The following is a 16,440-nucleotide window of genomic DNA, read 5'->3' as shown; positions in this document are numbered from 1 at the left end:
TACGCTGCTGTGCCCTTCACCTTCAGTACTATTTCTTGTAGTAGCCAAAGCCAAACTCCACACAACTAGTATACTTTGGAAACTTTAGCATTTGTTAGGCTAAATTATGGCACTGTTCTTGTGTACTATGCTATCTATCGTACTGTTGTAATGATCCGCTCAGGCCACTCAAGGTTTCATTTTCTTTTTTTTCATATGCTGCTACTGCCACTGTGTACCACCACTACCACCACAACGATACCATTTCATCTGCCCAGGATTGCCAAACTTCATCGCCAGTTGCCATGCAGCCAGCCCTGTGCCTAGCCCTAGGCCTATTCTCAAACACGAATCACAGGTAAGATTAGCGTTTGGGGGGGACGAAGAATAATGGAGTAGGAGGAGAGATGAGAGACTGACGGTAGTACTACTAAAGTAGTAGGACAATTGAATTCACTAACTCTGTGAGTAGCACTTACTTTTGTAAACATTTGGGTGATTACTTAGACAATTTGAATCAAGCAGCCAGTTAAGTTTCAGGAAAACAAACGAACAGTTAACCCCTCCCCACGCCTCCCCCGCAAAACAGTAAAAACGCGTATGCAATGTTTACGTTGAAAGTAAATAATTATTTAAATCCATAACAAAAATAAACTATCCCGCAAGACCCGACCCACCCCGCTCCCTAACCCCAAAGAATGTCCGTGAAAAAGTCCCCAAAGTCCAAGAAAAAACCCAACTCCCAATTCCCCCCCCCCCCCCCCAAAAAGTCTTTCAAAAAGGGGCAAGGGACAGTTTCTCCTCCTCTACTGCCGCCGGCGGTGTCCTTTGGCCAGGTGGGCCCGTTGCTCCCTGCGGAGGTTCTTCTTGAGCAGGCTCTTCATTCTCTTCATCTCCTGCTCAAGGTTGGACACCCTGAGGGTTAGGCGGTGGATGCGGGCCTTGCACCTGCTGTGGGGGGGCAGCTGATTTTTTGGCTGCTTGCGGTGGCGTGTGGCTGCGGTACCACGGCTCCGTACCGCTGGAGGCCTGTGCTGACTGGCTGACCCAGGGAGCGCGGAGGAGGATGCAGCTGTCGCGGTGGATGTTGTGGTGGACTGCGTGTCCTCCTCCTCCTCGGCCACCAGCCGCCGATATTCGGCGACAATCGCCTCCAGCTTCCTTTGCCGGGCCCGTCTAGCCAGCTCCTTCCGTGTCAGTTTGGAAGGAGCATCTATATGAAGAAAGAAAGACATACTGCAACCAATGCTCTTCAAGATTAACACAAAATAATTCAGCAGAAAGTTGTGTCACAGTAGAACTAGCAACTTGCAAGCACAGTACATAACATTTGTGGCCTGTATCTATCTAACTTCCCACTTCGTCAGCCTCTGCTCTAACATTAGTGGGGGTTTCAGGAATCAGTACTACGAGCACTATATGGACTCACTACATTAGAGTCGACTATGACAGTACACCAGTCTTATTCTTCTTCTACTCTCTTGTTTAGCGAAATTGGTATGTAAACTTCTGGAAGCCGGCATAATGCCAGCGCAGTTAACTTGCACCCGAGAAAAACAGACGCAAGACATGATGACACAAACTTCCGTTACTGTACCAGTCCAGTACATGCAGGTGGTGAAGCTCTTACTTTTCTATTGCGTGTGGCACTGAGAATACTCTGTTACAAGGGCTACTGCTTAATTAATTTAACTTTCACCCTACAGTGCCAATGACTACTAGAAAAGGAAAATGAAGAAGATAAATAATATGATTATCTATCCCTTCACAGGATATTTGCTTACTTATGGGATGACTTTAGGTGCTTTGTTTTTTATTGAGTGAACACTGATAGGCCACACATGAATGACAGAGTTGTACTAAAATTATTAACAGAGGTAGTGAGTAGCCCCTGTAAACGCCGGATATATGCTGTGCTTGCAATACAAACTACTGCTACTATTCATGGTAGTATTCGGAAAAATTACCACTTCTTTTCCTTGCCTTTGCTACACTGGAACGGACGTGCGGGTGCAGTGTTACATGCTCTTTAAAGTAACACTTACTTCATCCAGTGACCGTCTACTCTGTCTACATACACATATGAAATGAAATTAAATTAAATGAAAGCAGGATTTATAAAGCGCATGGCTGCCCGTGAGCGTCCCAGCGCTAGTGAGAGAGGTAGTGGAGAGGAAGTGGGGATTTATGGGAAGAGCCAAGTTTTCAGGAGCCTACGAATAGCGAGAAAGTTGGGTTCGGCGCGCAAAGTCAGGGGCAGCGAGTTCCACAGCTTGGGGGCGTTATAGGAAAAGAGGCGACCTCCTGTGCGGGCCTTTTTGATCCTAGGTATGTGAGCCAGATGTAGGTGTGCTGAACGTAGATTTCTGGGAGCTTCATGGGGTCTAATCAGATTTTTTAGGATATGGGGCCCCTTGCCGTGAAGGATTTTATGAGTCGTGCAGAGGGATTTGAAGTGTATTCGCTCCTGAATGGGCAGCCAGTGAAGCAGTCTGAGGCCCGATTTTGGAGAGCTCCTGCTGTTAGTGCCTGTTAGTAGCCTGGCTGCGGAATTTTGTACTACTTGTAGTTTGGCAATGACTTTCTTAGGGGCACCAAGATACAAAGCATTGCCATAATCCAATCTGGATAATAGGAGGCTCTGGATAAGGAGCTTCCTGGAATCTTGGGGGAGCAGGGGAAGAATTTTACGGGTAGTCCGTAGGATGCCGTAGCAGGCCCCTGCGGACTTCCTGGCTTGCGTGGTGAACGTCAGAAACTGGTCGAGCCACATGCCCAGGCTCTTGATGGATTGTTTTGGGGCCGGGCCGGGCGGGCCCCATGCAAGGAGGCCACAGAGTCTTTGGAATGAAGTGAGATTGGTTACCTAATACCAGTATCTCAGTTTTATCACTGTTGAGTTTAAGATGTGAGCAGTCCATCCAGTGTGAGATATCTTGGAGGCAAGAGTGAAGGTTATCAGAGGCACGGTTAAACTGGCTGAGGGAAACAACAAGCTGGGTGTCGTCAGCGTACGTCACAAGTTTAACACCATGGGGAGTGACTATTTTTTCCTGGGGGGACATGTAAGCATTAAAAAGAGTGGGGCAGAGGGAAGAGCCCTGGGGGACTCCACAATGTACAGGGGTGGCACGGGATTTAGAGGTTCCCTCGAGAACTTGAAAGGAACGATTGTGGAGGAAAGATTTCAGCCAGGATAACGCGGACCCAGAAATTCCCAGTTCCCTGAGCCGGTGAATCAGAGAGACGTGATTCACTGTGTCGAAGGCTGCGCTCAGATCCAGGAGGATCACTGCCACTGATCCTCCTGAATCAAGGATATTTCTCGCCTCCTCCACCACCGCGATCATAGTGGTTTCAGTACCCTGGCCCGGGTGAAAGCCCGTCTGGGATGGGTGTAGGAGTCCACTGGTTTCCAGGTAGGCTGAAAGCTGCTGGTTGACAAGTTTTTCAGCAGTTTTGCTGACTATGGGCAGTAATGAGATGGGGCGGTAATTACACAGTTCAGCAGGGTCGAGGTGGGATTTCTTTAGAAGGGGTTTTACTATAGCCCTTTTCCAACCAGGGGGCACAATACCTTGTAGTAAGGAGGTATTAATGAGTTTGGCCAACAGGGGCAGGATAGTAGGGGCAACTAATTTTAAAATGTTGGGTGGGGCTGGGTCAAGTGGAGATCCACTTTTGATGGAGAGAAAGATGGGGAGAAGGGTCTCCTCTGTGGTGGAAGAGAAAGAGTTTAGGCAGGGACTGTTTTGTTGCTGTGTGCTGGAGGGGGGTTCTAGCGGAATTTCTCCTGTGGGGGGAGGAAGGGATTTTAGAATGTTTTGAATTTTCTCATTGAAAAATTCAGCAAACTTGTTGCAGCGATCGCCGAGGGGGTCTACAGGGGGGGTCTGGAATTTTTAAAAGCTTGTTTACTATGCAGAAGATTTCCTTGGACAAGCTAGAGGAGGCTCTGATTTTTTCCTCAAAGAAAGCGGCTTGAGTTATTTTAAGGGCCTTTTTGTAGGTTAGGATTGATTGACTGTAATCTCTCTTTTTTTGGGGGGCAAATTCTTTCCTCCAGGCTCTTTCATGTTTTTTGCAGAGGTTTTTTAGCAGATGGAGGTCGCTATTGAACCAAGGGGACTTGGACTTCCCACCTAGGGTGTGGACGGGTTTCTTGGGAAGGGTTATATCAAGAGAGTCCTTTATCCAAGCGGAGAAGTTAGTGTCCGATGCATGGGTAAGGGGGTCGTAGGGTGGGAGGGAGTGTTCCAGGAGTTGCCTCCAGTCTTCTGTGGCCAATTTCGACCAGCAGCGTTCAAGGGAATTGGGGGCCGATTTGGACCGGTAGGAGACCGGAATGTGCCAGCTAAAAGAGATTAGGGAATGGTCTGACCAAGGAAGGGGGACAGGGTTTTGCACCTTAAGATCGGAGATGTTCGAAAATAGGGGGTCGAGGAGGTGGCCCTTAATATGGGTAGGTTGGTAATTAAGCAGAGGAAGTTGGTATGCTGCGAGGTCAAGTTCCAACTCAGACGCCGCTTTGTCGCCAGAGTTGTCAAAGTGAAGGTTTAGATCTCCTAGAATGGTAAAATTGGGAGAAGTGCTAGCCAGGGCGAGGGAGGCTCCTAAGAGGGAGCTGTAAAATTGCCCTGGGGGGCCGGGAGGGCGGTAGACAAGGATCCCTGACAGAGATTTCAGTGGGGAGATTTGAATGAGGAACAGAGCATTTTCACAGTCTGAAATAGGACTATCGGTGAGGCGGCAGGACAGGTGATCTTTATATATTATTGCTATTCCTCCTCCCTTCCCTGATAGTCTGTCCAGACGCTGAATCAGGTAGCCAGGGGGCAGGGCTCGCACGATGTCAGGGTTGGATTCAGGTGAGAGCCATGATTCCGTAAGAAACAGGACCTCAAGGTGGTAGTCTTGAAGAAGCATATATATTTCGAGGGCGTGTTTGGGCAAGGATCGGCAGTTAAGCAGGGCCATGTTGAACGGGACCAGTGGAGGGGGGCAGGGGTCATGTCCCACGAGTCGAAAGGTACAGTTGGGACAGTGAGTGAAAGAGTTCATCATAGTGATGGTATGAGTGCAGAGCGTGTGGGGAATCTGCCTGAGTTGCAAGAGGGAGTCCCTGGAGTAAAACGGAGGTTGGAGAGTCTTGGTGGGGATGGTGCTGGGCCCTGGGCCCGGTCTGGCGTCCCGCTGCGCTCGTCCGCTGCGCGTACCGGTAGCGAGGTTCATTTTGTAGAGTGAGGCAAGTGTCACCCGCAACACTAGCCCGCCGACCTCCACTCCCCCAAAGATGGCGCCCGTAGAAGTGCGCCTGCGAGAGAGATCAGGCGTCAAAGTGAGCCCCAAATCGGCAGCCTGGAGGTGCTTGACCCTCGGGGAGAGCGAGTGCGATAAGTAAGGCTAAAAGGGATTTTTTTTAAAACATTACATAAAAAGCGTTTCTACACAGTTTTAAACACACAGTATTAAATCACTGTCCTCTAGTTCCCGGCTTCCGCCTCAGGAACTTCTAACTCAATCAGGGAGTGCTCGTGATGCCGGGTCTATATGTAGAGTGAGGCAAGTGTCACCCGCAACACTAGCCTGCCGACCTCCACTCCCTCAAAGATGGCGCCCGTAGAAGTGCGCCCACGAGAGAGATCACGCGTCCAAGTGAGCCCCAAATCGGCTGCCTGGAGGTGCTTGACCCTCGGGGAGAGCGAGTGCGGTAAGTAGGGCTAAAAGGGATTTTTTTTTAACGTTACATAAAAAGCGTTTCTACACAGTTTTAAACACACAGTATTAAATCACTGTCCTCTAGTTCCCGGCTTCCGCCTCGGGAACTTCTAACTCAATCAGCTATCTATGAGTCAGATAGTACCATGATCCAGGCATCCATCCATTCAAAGTAAATGTCAATCATTCTTCTTAATGTCACAACTGGACAAACCTTAGTTTTTCTCACGGAACAACAACATTTTCATTTTTTTTTTGGAAACCACAAGCCATGCATCCGTGCTTGACTTGCATTTGAATTTGAACCAAAGGATATATTGCGCACACATACAGTTTCTGTTTCACCCACTCAGGCAGTCCTCTTCCCTTTCTCCTTCCACTCATCCTTGCTTCATCCTTCAACCGGCCATGAATCATATTCCCATCCACCTCGGGCAGAATTCAAAAACACGTATCATTCTTTGCCAGTCATCATTACTTTTTAACTCGCTCGTCCTTCCACACTTACTTACACCCTTCTTTCCCTTTTCGTTCATCCCATCCATCAAGTTCATCTCTGATCTGACTTGGCTTCTCGATAAAACTTTCACAGCTGAGTTGAAGTCAATTTAGAGGAGGCTACTACCTGGTTGATAAACTTAGTTCTAAATTTATAAGTCTTCTTAACAGTAAAGTATACTTGTACCGTACAACATACTTCCGAGGACCGGTTTCTGGCATTTCAGCCGTCTTCAGCCCGGCTTGCTTGAATCCAGTGGTGTGGAGAGCATGGGACTCACGTCTAAGCATATCCATCCCACTCGGGGTGACAAATGCAAAAACCACAGTTGATGGACAGAATGCGGAACAATGTCATACATTCACCCCAGTACAGAGATCTGGGCCTAAATCCATCGTTTTTTTTTGCACTCCACACCACCCCAGTTCAGACATGGCCATATGCAAATAGCATACTCTGCAGTCTGCAATCTCAATAAGTAAGGAATATAATAGCTTACCACTGCCCGCCACTCCTGCGGCATCCCCCACAGCAGTTCCCGCTGGCTGTTGCACCGCCTCTGCCCCAGGAGTGCCCACCTCCGCGCTGGCCCCGGCACCGGTGGATGGCTGTGCCGATGTTCTGCCTAGAAAATACATTTCAGATTCTTAGATGCCATATACACCACTCCCTAGTATTTTGTCTAGGAATGAAAAAATTTTACTACGACTACACAAACAAATTTAATAATTTGTGACTCTCTAGTCTAAACTACTAATTGCCCTTTTTTCAGGGACGGGTGTTTTTTAGTTATGCCTAGCCGTAACATGTCTTGCTACACTTTTTGGCACAACTGATGAATGCTTGCTTTTTAACACGCACCATTTTTCTCATAACAGACAGAAGCTTCCCTTCTAAGAACAAGAGCATGATCAGATCATCATCACTTGGACGGAGTCAGCACCGATTCAGCACCACAAAGAAGACTTGAAGTTCCAACCTGGTGAGGGCTCGCCCACAATTAATGTGTGAAATCACTAAGCACTTTTAAATTTTCAATCCACCGTTTATGTTGTATGCTGAACTTGATTTTAATAAATGGTTTTACTTTTAATAAAGCTTTAAAACTTACATAGACTGTGGTTTTTGGTCATGAGTGAGTGAGCGAAAGGGTTTGCAATTTGCAAGCATGAGTCCGTGGCTCTGAGAGGACGGGACTCTGACTCCGTAGTCTTATATCCTGGGTTGTATAATCATTGGGGATCAATCATCAATGAATTCGAGAACTAAATGACTCTGACACACTAGCTAGTCAGTAAGGAGATTTGGGGTTTAAATTCTGTTATGACGGAGGTATGTGGAAAGTCTAACTGCGCCTATTATAATTGATAAACAATGCACTATTTTGTGTCCATAGTTCTGTTTGTGCAGAATAGTCCCTGCAACAGTAGTAGTATGGATTGTCCTCCTATCCAATCAAAAAGTAAACTAGTATTTTATTCTTTCTTGGTGGCCATTGACATTTTATTGTTGGGAATTGTCAAAGCATAAACATTTAGAAGACTTTCAAAGACATTATGGACAACCCAGAGGACTGCACTCAGTGCATAGAGCTATTGCTGAATAGAATGGGAGTTTTGTTTAACACCTTTTGCCAACTGTGCAAGCTTAGTTAGCTACACAGACAGACTAATAATAATCTAGTAGTACCACAGGGAGTCATAGTAGAGGCAGGATAAGAATTTAGAAACAGTCTACAAGAAGATCAAAGACGATTTAGAAAAAATCCAATAAGGAACGTTAGGAAAAAATAGGTGCTGTAAAAGATAGGGAAGTATAATTATTAATATTAACAGGAAAACTTACTGGGGCCAGCAGAGGAGCCCTCGCCGGACCGATCCTGGCCTTCCTGATCTTGTCCCTTCTCCGCCGGCACCGCTACCTCCTCCTGTGTCCCCTTGCCCCTGGGGGGTGCTGATGTACAACATGAAAGAAAGACACAAACATGGATGATTGTTGTCAACCAAATCAAACATTTAAAAAAAAACAATAACAAATTAATTCGGGGAAATATACAACAATTGCACTAAATTTATTGACCTATCTGATGTGGTCTACTAGGATATTAGTATTGTTGGATTCGCGGACCGTTTACTTGGAAAGTTATGTAACTCACTAAACCAACTACAAAAAGGTTCGACTAGGACTGGCAGGCAGCACTCCGCAGCACGCGAAGTGACAGACACAGTCCATCGTGATTGCAGACCAGTGAGAAGTTGAACACTAAAAAGTTTCCTACTAAATAACCAGTCATAATATACTCAAACTATCAATCCACCACCACTATCTCTTCTTAGTGGCAGGAGTACAAAGGAAGGACTGCACTTGAGTCTCTAGGGGCAGATTTACAAGCCCCCTTGCGGCTCTTTTGCTCCGTCGTTGCGAGACTTTTGTGACGCTGCGGCAGTGCAAAAGAGGTGCCATTGTGCGGGGTATATTAACAACGTGACACATCTGGGAGATGCAAAAACCACAGTTGATGGACAGAATGCAGAACAATGTCATACATTCACCCCAGTACAGAGATCTGGGCCTAAATCCATTGTTTTTTTGCACTCCACACCACCCCAGTTCAGACATGGCCATATACAAATCAGTCTGACCCTGTGCCTCATGGGAACAGTCCAGCCCTAACTGCCAAGCCATTCCTTCCCTGGACCGGAAACAAGCTTCCGAGGACCGGTTTCTGGCATTTCAGCCGTCTTCAGCCCGGCTTGCTTGAATCCAGTGGTGTGGAGAGCATGGAACTCACGTCTGAGCATACCCATCCCACTCGGGGTGACAAATGCAAAAACCACAGTTGATAGACAGAATGCAGAACAATGTCATACATTCACCCCAGTACAGAGATCTGGGCCTAAATCCATCGTTTTTTGCACTCCACACCACCCCAGTTCAGACATGGCCATATGCAAATCAGTCTGACCCTATGCCTCATGGGAACAGTCCAGCCAGAACTACCAAGCCATGCCTTCCCTGGACCGGAAACAAGCTTCCGAGGACCAGTTTCTGGCATTTCAGCCGTCTTCAGCCCGGCTTGCTTGAATCCAGTGGTGTGGAGAGCATGGGACTCACGTCTGAGCATACCCATCCCACTCGGGGTGACAAATGCAAAAACCACAGTTGATGGACAGAAGGCAGAACAATGTCATACATTCACCCCAGTACAGAGATCTGGGCCTAAATCCATCGTTTTTTTGCACTCCACCCCACCCCAGTTCAGACATGGCCATATGCAAATCAGTCTGACCCTGTGCCTCATGGGAACAGTCCAGCCCGAACTGCCAAGCCATGTCTTCCCTGGACCGGAAACAAGCTTCCGAGGACCGGTTTCTGGCATTTCAGCCGTCCTCAGCCCGGCTTGCTTGAATCCAGTGGTGTGGAGAGCATGGGACTCACGTCTGAGCATACCCATCCCACTCGGGGTGACAAATGCAAAAACCACAATTGATGGACAGAATGCAGAACGATGTCATACATTCACCCCAGTACAGCGATCTGGGCCTAAATCCATCGTTTTTTTGCACTCCACCCCACCCCAGTTCAGACATGGCCATATGCAAATCAGTCTGACCCTGTGCCTCATGGGAACAGTCCAGCCCGAACTGCCAAGCCATACCTTCCCTGGACCGTAAACAAGCTTCCGAGGACCGGTTTCTGGCATTTCAGCCGTCTTCAGCCCGGGTTGCTTGAATCCAGTGGTGTGGAGAGCATGGGACTCACGTCTGAGCATACCCATCCCACTCGGGGTTACAAATGCAAAAACCACAGTTGATGGACAGAATGCAGAACAATGTCATGCATTCACCCCAGTACAGAGATCTGTACTGGGGTGAATGTATGACATGTGTGAATGTATGACATTGTTCTGCATTCTGTCCATCAATTGTTGTTTTTGCATTTGTCACCCCGAGTGGGATGGGTATGCTCAGACATGAGTCCCATGCTCTCCACACCACTGGAGTCAAGCTATCCTTGCTAAAGACGGCTGATAGCCAGAAACCGGTCCTAGGATGCTTGATTCTGGTCCAGGAAAGACATGGCTTGGCAGTTGGGGCTGGACTGTTCCCATGAGGCGGCACAGGGTCAAGGCTGATTTGCATATGGCCATGTCTGAACTGGGGTGGTGTGGAGTGCAAAAAAACAATGGATTTAGGCCCAGATCTCTGTACTGGGGTGAATGTATGACATTGTTCTGCGATGGTGCTAATGGTTTTGAATGTGTGAAATGTCTTGCTAACTATAACACCCCTGAAACCTATGGTTTTTTTCTGTGATATATATATATATATAAATATATATATATATATATTCACTGAAAAAACCATAGGTTATAGACCATATATAGTTAGGAATTAGCATTTACAAAACCTTGAAAATTCACTGAAAAAACCATAGGTTATAGACCATATATAGTTAGGAATTAGCATTTACAAAACCTTGAAAATTCACTGAAAAAACCATAGGTTATAGACCATATATCGTTAGGAATTAGCATTTAAAAAACCTTATTTTACCCACACAAAACCATTGAAATTCCATATATAGTTAGTTGCACTAACTATATATCGCGCACCCGCAATCCACTGCTGATGATGTCACATATTACATCATTCATGACATGGTCAGTGACATCACTGATGACATCACTGATGACATCTCAAATGACATCACTGATGACATGACTGATAACAACATCCAGTGATTTTTTGTTTCTGTAAAGTTTAAATATGTCTTACATATTGAAGAATGAGTGGATGTATAAGTGTCTGGACGAAGGATTTAGTAGGTGCATGACTAACTGTATGAGTGAGTGATTAAATGTGTCTCACTGAGTGCATGGGTTAGTGACTAAACTGTCTTAATTTGTGCATCATTATGTCTGTTGTTCTGTAAACTGCTGCATGTGTTGATCAGTAGCTGTATGAGTAACTATATGGGTTATTGATTGATTGCCCAAGTATTTGTATGGGAGACTGAGTGTGTGTGTGGCTGGCTGGGAGGTGTGTGACTCTGTGCAGATCAATGTGTACTTGTATCAATGATTGTATAAGAAGGTAAGTATGTGTTAGTATATGTTTGAAAATGTAAGGTGCTCTATGTTTAACTGTATAGACAAGAAAATGGAAGTGTCATTGATTCTTTACATGACTGACTAGGTGAGTGAGTAACTCCATGGATGAGTGGCAGACTGTGAGTGTCTGTATAGGTGTATGAGTGCATATGATAGTGTTGTAAAGATGAGTGATTGTATGTATGAATGATTGTATGGGTGAATGAGTGAAGGTGTGTGTAGACGTAGGAATCAGTGAGTGCGTATGTAGTAACTAGTATTGGTGTGTCAATGGTTTCAAAAATTATACTCTGTATTTAACACTGGGTGAAACAGAGGTTATAATAAAATGTGAGGAGATGCATTGTATTGTCACATGAATGATATCATCAGTGATGTGGTCATTGATGTCAAATGAGATGTCATCAGTGATGTCATCAGTGATGTCATTTGAGATGTCATCAGTGATGTCATCAGTGATGTCACTGACCATGTCATGAATGATGTAATATGTGACATCATCAGCAGTGGATTGCGGGTGCGCGATATATAGTTAGTGCAACTAACTATATATGGAATTTCAATGGTTTTGTGTGGGTAAAATAAGGCTTTTTAAATGCTAATTCCTAACGATATATGGTCTATAACCTATGGTTTTTTCAGTGAATTTTCAAGGTTTTGTAAATGCTAATTCCTAACTATATATGGTCTATAACCTATGGTTTTTTCAGTGAATTTTCAAGGTTTTGTAAATGCTAATTCCTAACTATATATGGTCTATAACCTATGGTTTTTTCAGTGAATTTCAATGGTTTTTTAATAGCAAATATCATAAGCTGTCGAATGTCAAGTACGTGGTAAGTAAAAACATTTTCGTGTTTATGCACACTGATCTGCTTTGAATGCTGCCCCCCCCCTCATTTCTATTAGGAGTACTCTCTCTTTGCAGATAGTGAAAGGTAGTTAACGCAGGCCTTTGCCCCCGTTGTAATACGTCGTGCCTGCTTCTCTCTCCATTTGATTGATTGTTATCCAAGCATTTACTGTTTTAGAATTGGTTCTCTTTGGTTCATTCTCTATTTACAAACAAACACAGAGTCGCAATACTCTGTTTAGTCTTTGCAGATAACGAAAAATCGTTAGAAAAAACAAAAGGAATCGAGCAAAATCAGTAGGCCACTAATGGGATCTCTTTTTGACCTCGCTAAAATAGAAACATTAAGAACAACCCCTCATGACAAATACGAAACTAGTGAGATGAACTGAACTCCACACCATGATGGCTGCAATACAGCTCGGCTCCGCCACCCACCCCGCCCAAAATAACGATAAAGAGCGGCTGCCATGATTGCTCGCGGAATGGCCACGACGGAGCTACGAAATGGTGGTGCTCTCATGCTAACGCCAGCTTCAGTCTGAAACATCCAGAAACACTGTAGACTACCAATTCGATCAGTTCCGGTAGCGCCCCAATGTAACCCGGTAGAGAAGAACTAGCCCTCCCCTTTTTGACTGATGGTTCTTGTTGCCTGTCCCTTCTGTTGTCATTTAACAGAACTATTTAGCCTGCTGAAAGGGGTTGTGTTCCGACCGCTGGTTGGTGGAGACATTTTGACTATATTCTGGACCTGCGTTGTCGCGTAATGCGTCATATGACGCGCCGCGTTAGCGCATCCGGAAGTCATCCGGGGCGCGACGCGCAGCGCGTAACGTAAGCATAACACGTCATGTGACTTGTTAATAAAACTTTTCATTGGTTCATTTTACTTTTCTTATTCTAATGATGAAAGGCTTGGTCATATGACCTAAAAATTACGCTTTTTATTACTTCCGAACATTATTTTTTCTTAAATATATGTTATAATGTTCCAGGCTAATGTACTTTCCCGGAAAATTTACAACTGTCCTGCAAGTAAAATATATTCTTTTTTCGAGAAAAAGGGCGTTTCTTCGTCCCATGACGGAGCCGTTGAGCAAAAGAGGGTCGACCTGTTGTCTTAGTCGCCGATACGCCTGAATATGAGATTCTTATCGATCACTTTATGTTGCAGAGTAGAAAACACAACAGCCCTTGACCATTTATCTTTACTGCGTTCCTGCGTATTATACCTTTTACCCTTCATGTGATTGGTCTGCTTTATTTCACTTGCCTTTTAATGATTCTAAAACAGTGACTATTATTAAAAACTTTACCAATGTATATACTACTACCATGTTTTCTTTTAAAAACCTTTATTGTGAAAATTTCATTATACAAATACGAGCCTATAACCACGTGGGCCGGCCACGGAGCAAACTGTAATCGTATATGATGAGTAGACATTTACACTGTAGAGGAACGTAACGGGCGGGCCATTAGGTTGCAAGAACTAAGGTGTCTAACAGTTGCGGAATCGGTGGACGTACATTTTATAATTAAAATACGACAGGGCCAGTTACAATAAAATTATCTAGATATACATTTGCGGGCAAGTACCATGCGTGACGTTAATTCGAACTTTCAATAGTACAGTAATCAATAACACATCAGAACTTAATATCAATAGGGATGTCGAAATACTCAATCAATTCTCGTCCCCGCCCGCCATGTGCTTCAAAATTGCATACGTATCTCGTGATTTCAAGGTTCTGCAACCAGTACACAACAAGGAGTTACGAGTCCCATTTATTCCGGCGCCATTTTGGGCGAGGACGGGCAGGTCCAGGATATAGTCAAAATGTCTCTACCAACCATCGACTATGATGATGTTCATATGCTGTATTTATAGAGTAACACTCATCTGTCCACATGAAATTAATTTGCCACAATCTAAACATGTCATTTTAATCTTTGCAAAGTTCTTCTAAATATTTGGGACCGTTTCCCTTGCCTCTGATGCTGTCAGTGCCACTTCTTTGATGAATGTACTGGCAGGTCGGGGGTTCTCCTCCAAATCTCTCTTTTATGCAGCACTATAATTAATTGGTGCCACCTCTCCATATGACGATGCATGGTATAGTTACCATAACTATATTTTTTTTCGGTTCCTCTGGAGAGTACATCGTGGCAGATGAAGCGTATAACGCACCGGGCATTTACCTTTTTTTGCATGTAGAGGAAAGGAAAAAAAAATCGAGCGTCCGAGTTCTAAGGTGTCCCAGGGCCATTTTAGTGGACCAGGCCCAAATCCAAAGAACAGGCCGCCATTTTGAGAGTCCTGTTGCAGCCGCCTGTCGCTGTAGCATCAAGAGCGGCCAAAACTCAGCTGAATGGCAACTGAAACGGTAAAGGGGCGCCCCACTACAGCAGACGAGCCTCCACCTAGGAAGGCCCGTTCACGCCGCCTCCCCCCCCCCTTCGGGCACCCCACGCCGTTATTCGGAGCAGTATTGTAGGATGGCCACACCAGTGCGGCAACTTACTAGACACCACCTCGGTGCCATCCGGATCTTGGCGCGTTGTGCTGCCTTCGGCCTATTCGCACATCGGTCCGCTACTGACGCGAACTCACAGGCCAACGGGGCGCCCCACGCCGACTTTCAGCATTGTAGGATGGCCACACCAGTGCTGCAACTTGCTGGACACCACCTCGGTGCCATCCGGATCTTGGCGCGTTGTGTTGCCTTCGGCCTATTCGCACATCGGTCCGCTACTGACGCCGCCTCACGTGCCAACGTATTTTCTCCGCATTTTATACCCTATGCCGCATAACAGGTCATGTGACTTGTTTATAAAACTTTTCATTGGTTCATTTTACTTTTGGTTTCCTAATGATGGAAGGCTTGATCATATGACCTAAAAATAACACTTTTCATTGGATGAAACCTTTTTTTTTCCCAAACGATGAAAGCCCCACCTTGTTTCTGGATGTTTCAGACTGAAGCTGGCGTCAGCATGAAAGCACCACCATCTCGTGGCTCCGTCGTGGTCATTCCGCGAGCAATCATGGCAGCCGCTCCCTACCAGAAGCCTGCAGGAGTCGGGGGCCCCCAAAACTTTTGTTGAATCCTCAAGGCGGAGGGGACGCTTTCGAGAATGGGGTCCAAGACCTAGCAGACAGTCGTCCGATTTCCAAGGTGTCCCAGGGCCATTTCAGTGGACCAGGCCCAAAAAGAAAAGAGCCTGCCGCCATTTTGAGAGTCCTGTGGCAGCCGCCTATCGCTGCACCGCAAGAGTGGGCGCAACTCAGCTGAATTGCGGCTATTGACACAGTGGACCAAAAGCGGACGGAATGGCAACTGAAACGGTAAAGGGGCGCCCCACTACAACAGACGAGACTCCACCTGGAGAGGCCCGTTCACGCCGCCTCCCCCCCCCCCGGGGCGCCCCACGCCGTTATTCGGAGCAGCATTGTAGGATACCAAAACCAGTGCGGCAACTTACTGGACATCACCTTGGTGCCATCGTTCTGCTGCCTTGGAACTATTCGCACAACAGTTTGCTACTGATGACCCACCCCCCGCGACGCCCCACGCCGGATGCCGAAATCAGTGCGGCACCCAGGCAACATCACCTGGGGGCCGTCCAGAAATCCGGACGTTGTGCTGCGTTGGGACTATTCGCACAGCCGACCGCTACTTCGTTGTTTTTCCCTAAAAATGTTTATATGTTTTTACTGTTTTTGTTTTGTTGTATATATTTATAAGTTATTAAAGTTTTATAATCTTACTACTTTGTTGGAGTGCTATATATTTTTAATGTGACACATAATTGTAAAAACTTTGATGTACAAAGAGTCATCCCTGGAATCTTCCGCTTCAGGCTCGGTCCCCTCCCCAATCACAATACAGGATGGTTTTCAGATAGTAGGAACGCGTGTGCTGTGACGGATCTCATCGAGTGTGGGCCTTGATCTACTATAACTCCTTTGAAGAGGGGTGATTCTTTACAGCTGGGGCCATAAACTACATCTGCAGGGCTAGCTGATAGCCTAGGACCGGCCTGGACAATCGGACACTGAGGAAAAGGAGTGTCAGAGGGTGCGGTAGTGAATAGGGCGAAAGGGAGGTGTCGGGCGGGCACAGGGTGTGATTCTCAGGGAAGAACAGCGCAGATGGGGGAGGTTTATTACCCATGCATAAGACAGAGAGCGGGGGTGACCAGTGCCTGGGGGAGATGCTTGCGAGGGTGGGGAGCCATGCTAAGGATCGACAGCGTGCAGAGAGTGGGTCT

General features: G+C 46.2%; 1 protein-coding gene across 3 annotated transcripts in view; it reads right to left on the bottom strand.

The window, feature by feature from the left end:
* Positions 1–754: 754 nt before the first annotated feature.
* Positions 755–16,440, bottom strand: part of LOC144824092 (uncharacterized) — a 37,430-nt gene continuing 21,744 nt past the window's right edge. For all 3 annotated transcript variants that reach the window (XR_013608896.1, XM_078683183.1, XM_078683182.1), the window contains 3 exons: positions 8,042–8,149; positions 6,696–6,821; positions 755–1,192 (listed from right to left, as the gene is read on the bottom strand). Coding sequence is in view for 2 of the 3 variants with exons in the window: in XM_078683183.1 (XP_078539309.1) it covers positions 786–1,192; positions 6,696–6,821; positions 8,042–8,149 (641 nt within the window). In the remaining variant the exon portion in view is untranslated. The remainder of the gene's footprint in view (positions 1,193–6,695; positions 6,822–8,041; positions 8,150–16,440) is intronic.

This window comes from Lissotriton helveticus, chromosome 3_1 (genome assembly GCF_964261635.1).
Source record: "Lissotriton helveticus chromosome 3_1, aLisHel1.1, whole genome shotgun sequence".
NCBI lineage: Eukaryota > Metazoa > Chordata > Amphibia > Caudata > Salamandridae > Lissotriton > Lissotriton helveticus.
The sequence above is the reverse complement of the archived record's forward strand: the minus strand, read 5'-3'. Positions and strand labels throughout refer to the sequence as shown.